The sequence below is a fragment of the Rhinichthys klamathensis genome, unplaced genomic scaffold (genome assembly GCF_029890125.1).
Source record: "Rhinichthys klamathensis goyatoka isolate OS25496 unplaced genomic scaffold, OSU_Roscu_1.1 h1tg000111l_1, whole genome shotgun sequence".
NCBI classification, from domain to species: Eukaryota; Metazoa; Chordata; class Actinopteri; order Cypriniformes; family Leuciscidae; genus Rhinichthys; species Rhinichthys klamathensis.
Genome location: NW_026606649.1, coordinates 14,443,260 through 14,461,472, shown reverse-complemented (window position 1 = coordinate 14,461,472; position 18,213 = coordinate 14,443,260). Strand labels below are relative to the sequence as shown.

Genomic DNA, 18,213 nt, shown 5'->3' with positions numbered 1-18,213 from the left:
GATCAGTCAAAAAATGGTCGGACCAATCAAATTGCCAGGGCGGGCTTTATACGATGATTGACAGATGAGGTGCAGTTACGTAATCCTCACGTCACCAAAGAGCGCTTGGGTTGAATTCGTTTACAACAAAGTTCTGCCGCTGGAGAATTGAGATTTCACGAGTTCACACTTACAAATAAGCCAGATAGAATAAATGCGTATATGACGTGCTGTCCGAAGAGAGGGCTCCGTGATCGGTATTCGGCCCGAACCCAGAGTACTCCCCGTATTCCTGGCTGTGAAAGAACAAGCCAAGAGTGAGGATTCAGGGTGGTGGAGGGATGCTGAAAAACTGTCGAGGAGTGTTAGGTGAGTTAGAGTGAATATGCTGATAGGGTAACGTTAGACATGTTATTGTTTGATGACAAGTTAATTGGATTGATTATTTGAATGTGCTCCTCCCGAACTTTGTTTATGAAATAACAATAATCATGTGTATATTCCGCCATCGCATCTGTTATAGAAGATATCGACCGCACATTGCTTTTAAAAGAGGGACAGAGAACCGCGATCAAGGCATTTGTCGGTCGGAAAGATGAATGAAGAACATGCGTCATTTACTCCGTTGCTCTGATTGGTTGTAGGTCTATCCAATTTAGTGCAGAGGCATTTTCTTTTCTGGTTCGGTTGAAACACGCCCCATAATCACAGCCCAATGGATCAGTTTCAGACTCACATTCTTTCTAGAATATGAGTATGATGAAGTCAGGCTAGGAACAGCCTATTTGATCAGAAATTTCTTTCTGTCTTACCCTCTTGCTTGAGAGTGTCAATGATGGCCTTCTGGACAGCAGTCAGGTCGGCAGTCTTACCCATGATTGCGGTTTTGAGTAATGAAACAGGCTGGGAGTTTTTAAAAGCCTCAGGAATCTTTTGCAGGTGTTTAGAGTTAATTAGTGGATTCAGATGATTAGGTTAATAGTTCGTTTAGAGACCCTTTTCATGATATGCTAATTTTTTGAGACAGGAACTTTGGGTTTTCATGAGCTGTATGCCAAAATCATCAGTATTAAAACAAAAGACCTGAAATATTTCAGTTGGTGTGCAATGAATCTAAAATATATGAAAGTTTAATTTTTATCATTACATTATGGAAAATAATGAACTTTATCACAATATGCAAATTTTTTGAGAAGGACCTGTATGTGATTTGCTGCTCAAGAAACATTTATTATCAACGTTGAAAACCGTTGTGCTGCTTCATAATTTTGTGTAAACCGTGATACATTTTTTCAGGATTAGTTGATGAATAGAAAGTACAAAAGAACAGCATTTATTTTAAATATAAATCTTTTATAACCATGTCTTTCCTGTCACTTTTGATCAATTTCATAAAAGTATATATATATATATATATATATATATATATATATATATATTTTTTTTTTTTATAAAGTAAAAATCTTACTGCCCCCAAACTGGATATTTCTTGACCATTTTTGTTAGATTAAACCCATAATATTTACCGTAATTTCCATCACTGTGTTCTATGAAGGTTTAAGACAGCAATGATGGGACATGACTTGACACTTTAAGCATGGTAATTCTTGGTGCACCAACAATGAAAGCATTGTCAAACTATGTAGAAGGGGCTTTTAAATGTTTTCACTTTCTTCCCAGAAGAACAGTGTCACACACAACTGGTCACAGCAGGTTTAGAGCTGCGTCACATTACAAGAACTGCTACACTGCTGGGAAACTCAAGTGGAAGAGAGCCAGACCTATACTGTCATCAACTGATGGGTGGAGAGATGAAAACAAAGTATCAGCATGACTAGCAATATAAGAAAAAAACGACACGGGACACAACATTTGGCAAAAATAATGTTACGGGTTATTATTTATGTTCTATTTCACTTATTTACAAGCAAAATGTGTATTGAACGCTTTGTGCAGTTTGACAGTTCAACATCAGTGATTCTCTGATTCATGTTATAAACACCTGCATTTCAGCAGAGTTGAACAAGCATGTCCAGACGCAAGCGTGATGTTTCAGCCACGCTTCAGAAGAGAAGAGGTGGGATCCCGCTACCGAACAGCAGCTTCCATGAGGGAGGAACCCGCCACTGCACTGAGCCCTGCATCTGAGAGAAAACAGCACATTAACAAAACAGCAACACTATCTTTCACTTCTGAAATTATGTAACCACATCCTTCTAAGGTAATGTTCCATGCTCAACAAGTTTTGAAATTTATTCCAATGGTCCTTCTGCATGATTTTCTTTTATAATAACCAGATCCCATTTCCTCAAAGGTCCTTAAAGTCTTAAACTAAGTTTCGTCAAATTAAAGGCCATAAAAAGTCATAAATATGTTAAATGGTATAAGAAAAGTCTTACTTATAATTTCAAGAGGTCTATATTTGGGGACAGAGAAAACAGGAATCGCGATATGGCTTAATGCGAGTTCTGCAAATTTCAAAGTAAAAACACGGCACAGTTGCAGTTTACAGCCTTGCGGTTCGTGACCAATGAATAACCCACATTTATGCCAAGCGACTGTTTATGGTTTACTGTTGATTAATTATGACGAGGTGTACTTTTATGGTGTTTATATCATACCTGCAAACTTTTCACCTTACTGGCAGAGAATACATTTTCATTCTGCTGTTTTTGTTCAGATCAATGCAAAAATCGAACCATATTTTTATGCAGCATACACGCACTGTTATAAATGTTAACTGGTTGATCGACGAGAATCTAATATGGATTCTAAAAATCAGGATAATAAGGTGTGTGTTTGTGAGTGTAACATTCCTGTTCCTTAAGGGTTAGTTCACCCAAAAATGTTAATTATCCCATCTATCTTCTTTCAGACGAACACAATTGGAGTTACATTAAAAAATATCATTGCTCTTCCAAGCTTCATAATGGTAGTGAATGGCAGTCCTGATTTTGAAGTCCAAAATAACATCCATCATAAAAGTAATCCATACGACTCCAAGGGGTTAATAAAGGCCTTCTGAAGCAATGCGATGAGTTTTTGTAAAAAGAAATATCCATTTTTAAAACTATATAAACTAAAATAACTAGCAAGTCAACTTACGCCAAAAGAGTAACTCCTGACGCGATGTATGACGTAGGATGTAAGAGTAGCGTGAGCTTTGCCGCCTTTCGCGGTTCAAACAAACAGGGCTGGGCAACAAACTCAAGCTCCTCTTCTCTTATATCAAAAATCCTCAGACATTTCTCTTTAAAAATTCTCCTTTTAGACTTCTAATTATTGACCGGTGTTTTGTTTTGCTCTATCCTCTGCGCTTCTGCGTTTATCAATACGTCATGCGTCAGGTCAGGTACTCTTTCGCCGTAAATCGACGCGAACGGCCGTCTGTCGGAAGCTAGTTATTTTAGTTTAAAGTTATAAATATGGATATTTTTCTAACACAAATGCATTGCTTTGCTTCAGAAGGCTTTTATTAACCCTCTTGGAGTCGTATGGATTACTTTTATGATGGATGGATGCACTTTTTTGGACATCAAAATCAAAACAACCATTCACTACCATTATAAAGCTTGGAAGAGCAATGATATTTTTTAATACCTCCGACTGTGTTCGTCTGAAAGGAGATAGTCATATAGGATGGCTTAAGGGTGAGTAAATCATGGGATAACTTTCATTTTTTGGTCTAGGTTTGATTTAGATTTATTATGTTATAAAATTTTGTTTTTGTCAAAACATATTTGAGCTGTAAAGTTGTTTGAATGCTGTTTTTTTTACAGTCATTTAGGGTTTCATATTTTACCGTAGACATTGCCCTACTCCACTCATACAGTATTTTTTTTTTTTTTTTGCAGGTCTTAATAAGCCTTAAATTTACCTGATTTACCAGATTTCCTGTTTGTTTCATCAGCATTATTCAGGTTCACTATATTTTCTCCCACACTTACAGGTTTTTCCAGCAGATGGAGCCAGTCATTGAGATGGTTGATGAGAGCAAAAGCATCAGGGATGTTGTCCCCTTCTGAGCAGAAGATCAGCACTACTGCCATAGGGATGTCCTCTGTGCAGCTGAAAGACAACAAACTCCATTGGCCGAATTCACGATTGTAGATTTGATCATTTTACGATTTATGACAGTTTTTACCAGTCTGTGTACAGGGCTTTGGTCACTCCTCCTCCAGGAATGTAGAGCCGCTGCTCTGAGTCGGAGATCTCAGGGAACACGCTGATTCTCTCCATCTCCCTCCAGCCCAGCTCCTCCACCCGCTGGCCCTCCTCCTTCTGCAGAGACGGGCTCAGCAGGTACCGCAGAGGAGTGCTGCTCAAGACCACACAAGCATTTAAATAATACCGATACAAAAATATTTGAATCATCTGGGGTTTTGGTGACTTTTAGTGGATGTCTGAAGTCAGTTCTCCTTAAGTTCACACATGTGTAAAGAATCATCTTCTAAAGTCTGAAGCACAATACATTTGTATATTTTTTCATCATTTAAAGGTGCAATGTGTAATATTTCTGAGGATCTATTGACAGAAATGCAATATAAGATCCATAACTATGTGTTCAGTGGTGTATAAAGACCTTACTCAATGAACCGTTATGTTTTTATTACCTTAGAATGAGACATTTATATCTACATAACCGCGGGCACTCCCTTTTATGAAGGTCGACATATTGTGACGTCATGTTTCTACCGTAGCCGACAGCGAACAAACAACGCTACAGAGCGCGTTTCGTTCATACCTTGAAAGAAAAGCAGCAGAAAGCTAGAAGCTAGCCATAGACACCGTGAGTAGTGACTTTTCCCTTGTCAGTGGTGTAAAATATGTAGTTGGATTTTTTTCATGTAACTTAGTTCTTCTCCCTCGCTGTGTTATGGCTTTGACAATCAGCTGATTAGTACGATTGACCGTAAAACAGCAAGTTACAGGAGTCACCAAGTCGATCAATATTTTTATTCATTATTATTTATTAATGTGTGTGTAGTAAATGGTGTCTAGGGGATGCGGAGGCGCGCGCGCTGTTACAATCACGTAATTTTTGCCGCGCGCACCTTTGCGCTCATGCGGACGCGTCGAGTATAAACAATGCTTTACGCTTTAACCAGCTCAGCCACAGCCCCACAGCATTACAGCTCATATTAGCCAGCTAAACGTTTACTACCCATTAGAAAAAATATATGTAGTTGGATAGTTTCATGTGGTTCTTCTCCCTCGCTGTATTATGGGTTTGCTATGTGGGGAGAAATGTGCTGGTTATGTTCGTGAGACAATCAGCTGATTACTATTATTATATTATATATTAAGACCCTTGATCCTCACCTGACTATAGCTTTGTAAACTTTATCCATGATGTGGTTTATAATGGACTGTGGTACAGAAACAGTGACAATGTTACACACTCTTGGCTTACTCTGGCTATTCTCTGCTGTCTCAGACGACGATATGTTTGTCCCGTTTTAGCAACTGTAGCTTCTTCGAAAGGGAGGGGTGAGCAGTGGGCTGAGCCATTAGTGCAACTCACAACCGAACCGCAAGATGCCGCTAAAATCTACACACTGCACCTTTAAAACATGTTTTAATTGAAAAATAAAAAAGTGTGTGTGTGTGTGCTACCTTAAAATGCATGGCGTGAGGTTTGAAAATTGTTATCTAATATAATATCAAAGATAAGAAAATGAACTTAATAATGCAATGACATTTATACAATTTTGTGTACATTCTATCTGTCCTCACTGTTTCATTACCCATGAAGCTGTTGGTCGTCTCTCTGATAAGCGTAACTGCTGGACAGCAGCACACTTCTGAGGAATCCACTACTCTTGATCCAGGAAACAATCAGCTTTCGGAATGATCTGACCTTTGTCTAAAATGAACAGTAAACAGCAAAGAGTCATGTGCAAGTGAAATAAAAAAAAAATGTATCTGTGATATATCGGCCGATATTTGGCATTTTATAATTAGCGACGTCAGCTAAAAAAATGTCTTTTTGGCCAATAAGTGTTAGAATCGGGAATTTTATTTTGACAGCATTAGGACTTTTTTTGGCAGCACTGAGATGGCAGAGGAGCTATGGTTCTCCGTCTGCATAAGTTTAATGTCTTTGTTTAACAGTTCAGTCAGATCAATTATTAAACAGAAATAATGTATTAGAATGTTAAAGTAAACAGTATATGAAAAACTGTTACAGTGTTTTTATCAAGTACAAATTATTTTCATGTTGCTTTATTTTCAAATTATTTCTAATTACCGGTATATACATGATTAAACTGAATAAACAGTTGACAGTATATATATATATATATATATATATATATATATATGTATAAGCAGTTACGCTTTATATATTTATATATACACTCACCGGCCACTTTATTAGGTACACCTGTCCAACTGCTCGTTAACACTTAATTTCTAAGCAGCCAATCACATGGCGGCAACTCAGTGCATTTAGGCATGTAGACATGGTCAAGACAATCTCCTGCAGTTCAAACCGAGCATCAGTGTGGGGAAGAAAGTTGATTTGAGTGACTTTGAACGTGGCATGATTGTTGGTGCCAGAAGGGCTGGTCTGAGTATTTCAGAAACTGCTAATCTACTGGGATTTTCACGCACAACCATCTCTAGGGTTTACAGAGAATGGTCCGAAAAAGAAAAAACATCCAGTGAGCGGCAGTTCTGTGGGCGGAAATGCCTTGTTGATGCCAGAGGTCAGAGGAGAATGGCCAGACTGGTTCGAGCTGATAGAAGGGCAACAGTGACTGAAATAACCACTCGTTACAACCGAGGTATGCAGCAAAGCATTTGTGAAGCCACAACACGCACAACCTTGAGGCGGATGGGCTACAACAGCAGAAGACTCCACCGGGTACCACTCATCTCCACTACAAATAGGAAAAAGAGGCTACAATTTGCAAGAGCTCACCAAAATTGAACAGTTGAAGACTGGAAAAATGTTGCCTGGTCTGATGAGTCTCGATTTCTGTTGAGACATTCAGATGTTAGAGTCAGAATTTGGCGTAAACAGAATGAGAACATGGAACCATCATGCCTTGTTACCACTGTGCAGGCTGGTGGTGGTGGTGTAATGGTGTGGGGGATGTTTTCCTGGCACACTTTAGGCCCCTTAGTGCCAATTGGGCATCGTTTAAATGCCACGGCCTACCTGAGCATTGTTTCTGACCATGTCCATCCCTTTATGGCCACCATGTACCCATCCTCTGATGGCTACTTCCACCATGTCACAAAGCTCTAATCATTTCAAATTGGTTTCTTGAACATGACAATGAGTTCACTGTACTAAAATGGCCTCCACAGTCACCAGATCTCAACCCAATAGAGCATCTTTGGGATGTGGTGGAACGGGAGATTCGCATCATGGATGTGCAGCCGACAAATCTGCGGCAACTGTGTGATGCCATCATGTCAATATGGACCAAACTCCCTGAGGAATGCTTCCAGCACCTTGTTGAATCTATGCCACGAAGAATTGAGGCAGTTCTGAAGGCAAAAGGGGGTCCAATCCGTTACTAGCATGGGGTACCTAATAAAGTGGCCGGTGAGTGTATATATAAGCACATACACTCACCGGTCACTTTATTAGGTGTAATACGCCAAATTCTGACTCTAACATCTGAATGTCTCAACAGAAATCGAGACTCATCAGACCAGGCAACATTTTTCCAGTCTTCAACTGTTCAATTTTGGTGAGCTCTTGCAAATTGTAGCCTCTTTTTCCTATTTGTAGTGGAGATGAGTGGTACCCGGTGGAGTCTTCTGCTGTTGTAGCCCATCCGCCTCAAGGTTGTGCGTGTTGTGGCTTCACAAATGCTTTGCTGCATACCTCGGTTGTAACGAGTGGTTATTTCAGTCACTGTTGCCCTTCTATCAGCTCGAACCAGTCTGGCCATTCTCCTCTGACCTCTGGCATCAACAAGGCATTTCCGCCCACAGAACTGCCGCTCACTGGATGTTTTTTCTTTTTCGGACCATTCTCTGTAAACCCTAGAGATGGTTGTGCGTGAAAATCCCAGTAGATTAGCAGTTTCTGAAATACTCAGACCAGCCCTTCTGGCACCAACAATCATGCCACGTTCAAAGTCACTCAAATCAACTTTCTTCCCCATACTGATGCTCGGTTTGAACTGCAGGAGATTGTCTTGACCATGTCTACATGCCTAAATGCACTGAGTTGCCGCCATGTGATTGGCTGCTTAGAAATTAAGTGTTAACGAGCAGTTGGACAGGTGTACCTAATAAAGTGGCCGGTGAGTGTACATACACCATAGCTTATATATTTCTAATTTTCTAAATGGACCTATTTCTAAATTTCTAATAATCTCTCATTTCTACTAGCCTGGGTTTCCCCATACTGCCTTTGCGCAGCGCGATTTTATTCACGCTGCTAGGCAGTCTGGATACCATGGACCAAACTTTCGCCTCAGCGAGGGGACCAATCACAGAACGGGAAGGGAGCAGCAAGACGATGATGACGTCTATGCGACACACCGAAGCAGTTTGTTTATACCTATGGATCAAACATGGCAGCAGACGCGAAGTTACCTTTCGATGCAGCCTTAGATCTTGTTCTAAGTAGTTTAGAACGCAAATAAATCTCTGACCCATCGTCTTCTTTCTCGTCTAATTTCTATCGCTCTACATACGTCATCTGGTATAATTCAAACGATTGGCTATGAGCTACGTACAGGCGCATTTGATAGACATTCGTAGCACCCAATAAACGGCTCTGGGCATTCGTAAACCACGCCTCAAATACGAGAAAATGAACATGTGGTTCCCAGACCACGTCTCAATGTCAATGAGACGTGGTCTGATGTTAGCTAGGCTACATTTCTACATATATTTCTAATAAATTATTTATATATATATATAATTTTGCTATATATTCAATTGATTTAAATAAATGTATTAAAATAAATTAATATAGTACTATAATACTATAGTGAGTTAAAGATGTAATGATAACATAATAGAAACTGAACATTTTCCAAATGATACTTTACATAGTTATAATGTAAATTTTTCACAGTATTAATGGGGTCTTTATACATGAAAATATATAGCTGCGTTTTAAATTTTAGGATTGGGTCCCTCGCACAAAGATACTAAGTATTACAGGCTCCGTGGCATCTGAAACTCTGCTCTATGATACTGGCATCAGCCATCAAAAACTCCATATCGGCCGACCACTAAATTGTAAACCTCCAACAAAGTGTTAACTTGTATAAATGCACACCACTAACCTGGATGATGGGTGTTCTTATCTGCAGGACAGCCAGCTTTAAGTCACTGTGGGAGTAAACTGCACCAACACATTCACAACATAAGACACTGTACATGCAAGAGTTGTTGGTGTAAGAAAATATGATTCTCATGAATTAAAGCTATGGTATCCCATTACCCTCTGCGCTGATGCTGAGCTGGGCAGCATCCTCAGTGGATGTGGCATACGGGTTGTTTCCAACCATGGGAATCAGACAGTCCGTGTGGAAGTATCCCACTCTGGGCATATTTAATGTTGAGATGAGGAGATCCACGGCGAGCTGTCCCACGTTTCCAACAGATACTGCAGGCTATGCACAAGAGAAACAATTATAAGTAGCTCAATGTTTGATAAGTGCAGCATACAGAGGATCACATGTGTTTGTTTGTGTGATGATGATGAAGCTGAAATACTAATGAAGGCAAATACTTTACTTACCATTATCAACGTAAAGCCTTTAAAAGATGGAACTACATCCCCCACCGAAATGAACATTTTTAAAACGGTTTAGATTTAATTTAGAAGATAAATTCAGATGAATTGCAGTGGATCTGTAGTGATTTTTACTTTCAATTTCTTGCGCTGTGAAAAAGGACCTGACATTACTGCGTCATGCCTCACCGGGACACCCTGATGCCTGAACAAAAACAATCAAAACTATTCATTTGGGCGACGTGTATTTTTGACCAGTTTTAAGGACGTAAAAAATGTTTAACATACATAATGATATTACATTTTTTATCAGACCTTAAGAGACATGAATTTGTCCGTTACAATCATTTATTGTGACAGAAACATGTCAAAATAAAAGTCAATAAAAGTCTTTAGCCAACCAATTTACCAGCTAAACAATATTTTTTATCTTATTATTATTATTATTATTGTTGTTGTTGTTGTTAATTAGCATATTATTATTATTATTATTATTATAAACATTGACGTAAACTTTACGCTTTGTAATAGAGGTCCTGCAACTGCTGTTTATTTACACTGCTCATTTGAAAGATGTAATTTTATTTTCAAATATATTAATACAATTAGGCTAAATACTATACTAAAATAATGCAAAATTAAGAATAAAAAAAAAAAAAAAATAGGCAATTTTGTTAATCTTTCCGGAAGGAAAACCATTATAAGAAAATGTAGTTTTATTAGAAACTCACTGCAGAAGCGCAGTTCAACATGAATGACCAGAAGATGACGCTAGACTCTTATAGAAATTAAAGGAGAACAAATCATTTGTCATGTCCTGTGTTACTAGTCGTATGAGTATAATGCTGGATCATGAGACTCAAATAAAATTCAGAAGAAGGGCACTTTAAGTCGTTGGCACTATAAATTAAAAACAACAGAGATTAAATAGCGGAGAAGAAAATAACTGATAATTGATAGTTGCAACTATTAGTAAATCTCTCAAACTCTCAAATATTTCAGTAAACTCAATATAATATCAGGCTCAAGATGGTACTCGTGATAATGCAATATCCCATGAGCCAAGGGCTATGAAACTTACAAAACACAATAAAATAACAGTGACTTCTCTGCAGGGATATTCAGAAATATGGTGTTTCACAAATGACAATGCAAGAAATCAATACAGTCATAAGCCTCAGCCAAAGGCTTTCATAGAATAAAGCTTTCAGTCCAGCAGAGAAATATAATATCTACAAGCTAAACAATAAAAACAATTCTTTGAATGTAGGCTACTTTTATAACCAGCAAGGGCACGCCTGTGAATTACAGACATGGAGACTCAAATATGTCATCTTCAACTAATTTTTGAATATTTATGTGTCTGCACTTGCTTACACAAATTAGTCTTGTAACAAACCTTTTTCTTTCGTCTTTGGTCACTTAATTACATGGACTGAATTGGAGACATCATTTCCTATATTTTTCTTTTTCTTTTTTTTAATGAAAGAAAGCCATTCTTCTGTGCTTTCATTGGTTTTCATTATATTCTCTTTTTATACAACAAGTTTCTACAAAAGTGACTGATGGCGAATTTGAACAGATATTTATATAAGATCTATTTTTTACTGTAGAAATGACTTTAGAGAAGTATAGAGCACAATTTGTGAACACCTTAAAGAACCATTTAATTCATATTTATTTTAATCTATCAATTATTTTATTATGAAGTTTAACTTTTAGTATTTTGCAGTGTTATTTAGTATCATTGCAATATGCCTACTGTTTCTTATATATATTTTGAAGTAGTTTTAATTTTTGTATTTTCTTGTATTATTCTAATTAGTTAAAGTTTTAGTAATTGTGTTGTGTTTTTGTCATTTTTATTGCTTTTTAGAAAAAAAATATGTCTATATAGTTTTTATAACTTTTTTACTTGAGTTTTAGTTTTAGTTATTTTAGTACATCAAGTTAAGCTAAATGAAAATGAGAAATGTTGCTTTGGCAAATACCTGAAATAAAAAATATATATATTTTATTTTATTTAAGTTAACATTTCTATTATTTTAAGCCACAATAATATTTTAACCCTGGTATTTTTTGACAAAATATTTTAGTTTTTTTTTTTACCATTTCCCATAGATGGAGAATAGATTTCACTGAAGCTACTTCAGTATATTTTGTAATTTACCACAACTGGAATGCTGTATTGATAAATGAGCTTTCACTGAAAGCCATTCAGGATCAGAACTATCAGTTTCACAAAGATTAGTCTTAATGCAAATTCTTGCTTAAACTAAGCAGCAGCTTTTTCAGGTGTACTGTACATCACCAAGGGTCACGAGCATTAGAGCTGATTATCTGCATGATGAAAATAGTGCACCTGCCAGTTAACCTCATAGGGTCACCAGCACCAGCACCAGCACCAGCACCAGCACCAGCACCAGCACCAGCACCAGCACCAGCACCAGCACCAGCACCAGCACCAGCACCAGCACCAGCACGGTCGAACTCCAGTTCTGGATCAGAGGCATTCTAACAAATGCTCAGTTTAATGATTTTATATATATATATTCTCTGCTTGTGTGTGTGTGTGTGTGTGTGTGTGCGTGCGTGCGTGCGTGCGTGCGTGCGTGCGTGTGTGTGTGTGTGTGTGTGTGTGTGTGTGTGTGTGTGTGTGTGTGTGTGTGTGTGTGTGTGTGTGTGTGCTTCACCTGTGAGCTATATATAGATCATTAGATAATGACCAGACTTAAAACAAAACCCCTCTGTTCACATGCACTGCAGTCGTAACACAGCATTTCATTATTTCATTATATCAAAGTCACGATGTCCAGCACAATAATTAAATCAGTGTTCAGAGACCACAAACACACACATTCAAATCATTTTTGCTGTAACCTGTCAGAAATGTAAGTGCAAGGTTTAATTCGACTGATTTAACCAAATGTGCACAATGAGTTAAGTTTGAAATTATGATTTGAGAATTGTGAATGGCTGTGTAAAACTTTTCCCAAAATGCATTGTTGATCCCTTCTTTTTCTTTGCATCTTCCTTCAAACAAAAGCTAGTAAAAAGTATAATGGCACTACTTTTTGGGTCTTTAAATGTCTAACTAACTAAACTAACATTTACATTAATCATCTGATACTTATTGTGACACTTAATGCATACACACATGTTTTACACTGTACTTATATTTAAAGGAGCTGTATGTAAGAAATTTATTTCAATTAATCATAAAATGGCCCTGAAATGTCACTAGACATTAAGAAATCGTGTACATTTCAAATACTTATATCACTGACAACAGTAGTCTGGCCAGGATATTGTCATTTAAAAAGTGCAGTTGCAGCCCTCAACTGATGTTGATGTTGTCATGTGTTTTGGTCTGATGCTCCACCCTCCACCTATCTACCAATCACAAAGTCAGTAGTGTTGCGGCATCCGGGTTGCCAGCTCTGCTCTAGTTACCACAGCTGCAGCTCGTCACGTTCCTGCTGGATCCTGCAGCCTATCTGGCAACCTCGAGTCAGGGGGGAGGGGGAGGGGATACACCACTCTACAGTAATTTGACAGTGATTGCAGTACTAGTTTTGGCCACAATCTTACATACAGCTCCTTTAAGAAATCCCTGTAATTACACTGCTGACCCTTCCCTTACCCCTTCCCACCCTTAAACCAACACATACCACCTGTCCCTAACTTAACCTTAATAGCGGAAAAAGTATTTTGCAATACAACATGAACACAGTTAGTACCTAACAATGAATTTTTTTTTTATGAGTGTGTATGTATGTATGTGTGTATGTTCGTTTGTCCATTCATTCATTCATTTATTAATTTAATCACTTATTCTTTTATTCATTCATCCAATGATTCATTCTTTATTTAACCAGGTTAAAAACTCATTGAGATTAAAATCCCTTTTACAAGAGTGACCTGGTCAAGAAAGCAGCAACAATAATATAAACATACAAATACACATCAAAACAGAAAAACACAATCAAAGATCACAGCAGCAATTTAGCAAAGGATTAAACACATAGGGCCGTATTTTAACGATCTAAGCGCATAGTCTAAAGCGCAGGGCGCAAGTGCACTTAGGGCGTGTCCGAATCCACTTTTGCTAATTTAACGACGGGAAAAATGGGCGACGCACGGTCTAAAAGGGTTGTCCCTGTTCTTTTAATGAATAATGTGTAGTGGTGGAACGGATCACAAAATTCACGGTTCGGATCATTTACGCTTTTTGAGCCACGGATCGGATCATTTTCGGATCAGCAAAAAAAAAAAGTTTATGGGGGGGGGGCTAACTTTGCTTTTCATTTATTACTTATAGCTCACAGAGTTTGGCTAGTTAGCTTTAGCAGTTAGCCCCTGCTTATGGTAAAAAAAAAACATTTCTTCGTTTCTTCATTAAAGGTCCTTCAAAAGTAGGCTACCCTTTTTTTCCACAGACACATTGTATTTATGGGGCGATTGGCTCAAGAAAACCAGTATGTGGAACTGAGTGCCCATGAGCAAAGATAGCACGTGCAAGTGTAGGCCTACTGGGGGATACTTCCACTGAAATGAATAGGAAAGATATTTCTAAGTATTACAGACCAGTGGATCTCTGGACCCGGTTTTTACATCGGACAATTGGTGACCCAACACAAAATTGTGAATTTTATGAAGGTAAATACAATGTCTTAAATATATAGGCCTACATGAAGTTCCAAGTGCCCACTTATCACCAGTCTATGGTTCAAACTAAAACATTTTAGGAAAATCGACATCAATTTATGAAGTCAGCTTATGTGATGTTCTCTCAAATTTTTAATTTGTATTGACAATTCAACATTCAAGATAACTTGAGTGAAATGAGTGAATGCAAACTAGAGAAAGACAACTGCAAAAGTGGAGGAAATGGTTGAAAAGTATATTAAGCCCCGCCTCTTTGAAACAACATTTTGAACCTGGCTTAATCCAGAGTTTAGATTTCTGTTGGAGATGTATACAAATTAGTGCATATTTAATTAGATCATTTACACATATAACATTTCAGAAAACATTTTACTAATACAACAAATGTTTGCAATTCTATGTAATCAATCAACTGGGCAAGTATATGGTGACATCTAGTAAAAAAAAATTTTACCCTGTTCACCTGGGGTGCTTGCCTTAAAGGGATAGTTCACTTTGAAATTAATTTTTTGGTATGTTTTAGCTTACCTCAAGGGCATCCAAGATGTAGGTGTCTTTGTTTCCGCAGTAGTTTCAATTTTGATATTTTTAGGTCAAACCGTTCTTGTCTGTCAGTCATATAATGCAGGTCTATGGTAACTTCCTCAAAGAGCATGCACAGAGAAGTCCAAATTAAACATGATTTAATGACTGTAAATGTAAGTACACATTGATGGCCTAAGACACGAAACGAGAGGTTTGTGTGAGAAAACGAACAGTATTTATATCGTTTTTACCTCTTGTAAGCACAGCCACGTCCAAGTGATCTGAGGGCGCGGGCGCTTCGGTCTGCGCAAGCGCCGGAAAGCGCCGGAAGTAATCTCTCGCGCGCGTACGTCACTCATTGTTTACACAGAGATTTCGGAAGTGTTACCTTTCACTGTGAAGATCTAAACAGATTTAGATATACAGGAAATCGCAATGGAAGACGATTTCGACTTCCGAAATCTCTGTGTAAACAATGAGTGACGTACGCGCGCTAGAGATCACTTCCGGCGCTTTCCGGCGCTTGCGCAGACCGAAGCGCCCGCGCCCTCAGATCACTTGGACGTGGCTGTGCTTACAAGAGGTAAAAACGATATAAATACTGTTCGTTTTCTCACACAAACCGCTTGTTTCGTGTCTTAGGCCATCAATGTGTACTTACATTTACGAGTCATTAAATCATGTTTAATTTGGACTTTTCTGTGCATGCTCTTTGAGGTGGTGACCATAGACCTGCATTATATGACTGACAGACAAGAACGGTTTGACCTAAAAATATCAACATTGAAACTACAGCGGAAACAAAGACACCTACATCTTGGATGCCCTTGGGGTAAGCTAAAACATACCAAAAATTAATTTCAACGTGAACTATCCCTTTAAGCACACTTCTTTTTAACAAGAGGAGCCTAGATCTGTTTCTGAATAGCTCCACCTGTCTGCTTACACACAACCTGCAAGCATCACTTAGGTCACACAACCTAATCCTGCACAATTGTGTGCCTTTTTTTGGCAGCTATAGCTCTCTCTGGCTATCGGCCCGGAGCTCAGCATGCAGTAGCAGTGACCTTCGACTACAATGCATTGTTCTTTTTATTGATTCATCTTATTTTTGCATCTGTCTCAAAAGTGTGATCATGATCAAAACTACATTTTTAAGAATTACATTTTGCAGTGTTACAGATGTGATTACAGATGTAGATATATACAGTATATATATATATATAATGTGCATAAAGTTGGTGGGCGCAAAAGTGTTCTTTTGGTACTATTTGCTTGTTTTGATTCTCTGTTGGACATTTCTTTGCAGAATCATGGGGCATGTAGTTTTATTTCGAGAACCCAATTGTTGCACTCTAATGGCCCAGGTCGAAAAAGCCTACCTGCATGTTTCTATGACATTCTGGTCTCTGGATAAGGCTCAGGTCCCTCTTTCAGTGTAAGCCTATGTGACTTTTTATCCATTTTATCCATTGCTTAGAAAAATAATAGCACAAATCTCCTCATGATTTGAGGTATCATTCATGTTTCTAGAACGTTCCTCTTTGGTACTTTAATAGAGTACTGCAGTGATGATGACTTTTAGGCGAACCTGTAAATTCGTATCACCCCAGTTCCCTTGACAAAACCCAATAGGATTTTCCTTTGGCTTTTAGATTATTGCAGAAAATAAGCTCTGTGACCAATTCAAGTTTATGGTTATTACACGTTTTGTTCATCATGATAATCTTCACAAATGAACACAACATTTATGAATTTTGAAGACTAAATACAATCACCAGAAGTAAAAACCTACTAAACAAAGGCTATAAACAATGTACATCACGGTCGGTTGACTTCAACATCCTCATTAAGCTTTTAAATTTCCATTAATCACCATTAAACTCTTTCCGTTTTTATTTAAAAACATTTTCCCTGAAAGTTTGAGTTAGAATAGTTTGCAAGAGTGTGATTATAAACACGAAGAGACTGTGGAAGTGGACTAGCAAATAAATGAGTTTATTTGTTCGTCATGTTGACGTTTAATGTCCCAGACAGCCTCTGTAGTCTCATTTAGACACTTTTTAGCAACTGCATTTATAAGTAAAAGCTTTAAAAACATATATCATACGAGGGGTATTATGATGTATTTTATGTTGTAGAATAAAACGTGAAAATATCTTGAGCTTGAGTTAGCCACAAACCTTATTGCAGGGCTTTAACCAAAAACCCATTCAAAAAACCCATTGACTTCAGGGCGATGGAAATAGATGTGCTAAAAAGTAATATCTGGGTTTTAGCCTATAAAAATATGCCATCCCTGCAGAACCATTTACTTTGGTGCTTAGGGTTTGTTCAGTAACTAAGCCAGTGGTAAATTGTTTTTCCATCCTGTAAAATGCACTTAGAAACTATAAATGCTCTATTTGTAGCCTAATGTAACATTTAGTGCCGCTTAGTTGATGTCATCAACACCATCTATAAATGAGAACCACATTCTGAGTTCATTGTGAATCATCTCTGTGGCACCATCACCTTTTTGCTGACATTGCAAGACCCACATGAACTGATGTATACCAATGTCTTCACAGGATAAACCCTCTAAAGCCTTGTCTTTGGAACAAAGTGAGTAAAGGACAAACCTGCACACACACACACAGCATTGGATAGCTGGAGAGCGTTGGATAGCTACTCTTCACCTTCTGACTGAAATAGCAGCTCCTCACGCCTGTGGGGTGTAAGCGGGTGGTTAGGTAACAGATAATCATTGAGAGCTCTGCCTCCCATACAGCTCTCATTATCCACGCTAAAGCTGACGTTATCTAAAGATAAGAGCCCGTGGCAGTGCATGGACTGGCTGATAGAGCTGCCGGCTCAGAGCCAACTGGTGCCCGAACACTGGGAGAACATTACAGGATAGATAAGGCCAATTTTTATCCAACGAACATCATCCTATTAGCTGGAGAATTATCTGCTCACATGAAAGAAAACTCTCAAATGAGATCTCTTAATATAATATATCCATTGTGTTGACAGCAGTGAGATTAAATACAGGAGGCTCCTGCTTTTGTCCTGATTAAAAAGGTTTTCTCACATGTGTTTCCTCTAGAGATTCATTGTCTTAAATGAGATGCAATGGAGATCAAATGGAGATTTGGCATCAGTCACCTGCTTCTGTTTTTGTTTTTTTTCAGAGAAACTCTCGATATGAACTTAAACAGTTCTCATCAATTTCTTTGAAGAGCAGAAATGTAACCTTTTTAATACCTCAGTTGGTTATCCTAGACACCAATGTGATGTAATGGAGGTCAATGGCGGTCATGTGGCAACAATTGCACATGTATTCT

The 18,213-nt window shown here is 38.1% G+C and overlaps 1 protein-coding gene across 1 annotated transcript; it reads right to left on the bottom strand.

The window, feature by feature from the left end:
• Positions 1 to 1,954: 1,954 nt before the first annotated feature.
• psmg2 (proteasome (prosome, macropain) assembly chaperone 2) lies at positions 1,955 to 9,894 on the bottom strand. The gene is made up of 7 exons (XM_056254598.1): positions 9,701 to 9,894; positions 9,401 to 9,572; positions 9,243 to 9,301; positions 5,727 to 5,845; positions 4,124 to 4,297; positions 3,927 to 4,047; positions 1,955 to 2,123 (listed from the first exon to the last, which is right to left on the bottom strand). Exons 1-7 carry the CDS (start codon positions 9,755 to 9,757, stop codon positions 2,043 to 2,045), a joined length of 783 nt encoding a protein of 260 aa, XP_056110573.1. The 5' UTR covers positions 9,758 to 9,894; the 3' UTR covers positions 1,955 to 2,042.
• Between the last annotated feature and the right edge of the window lie 8,319 nt (positions 9,895 to 18,213).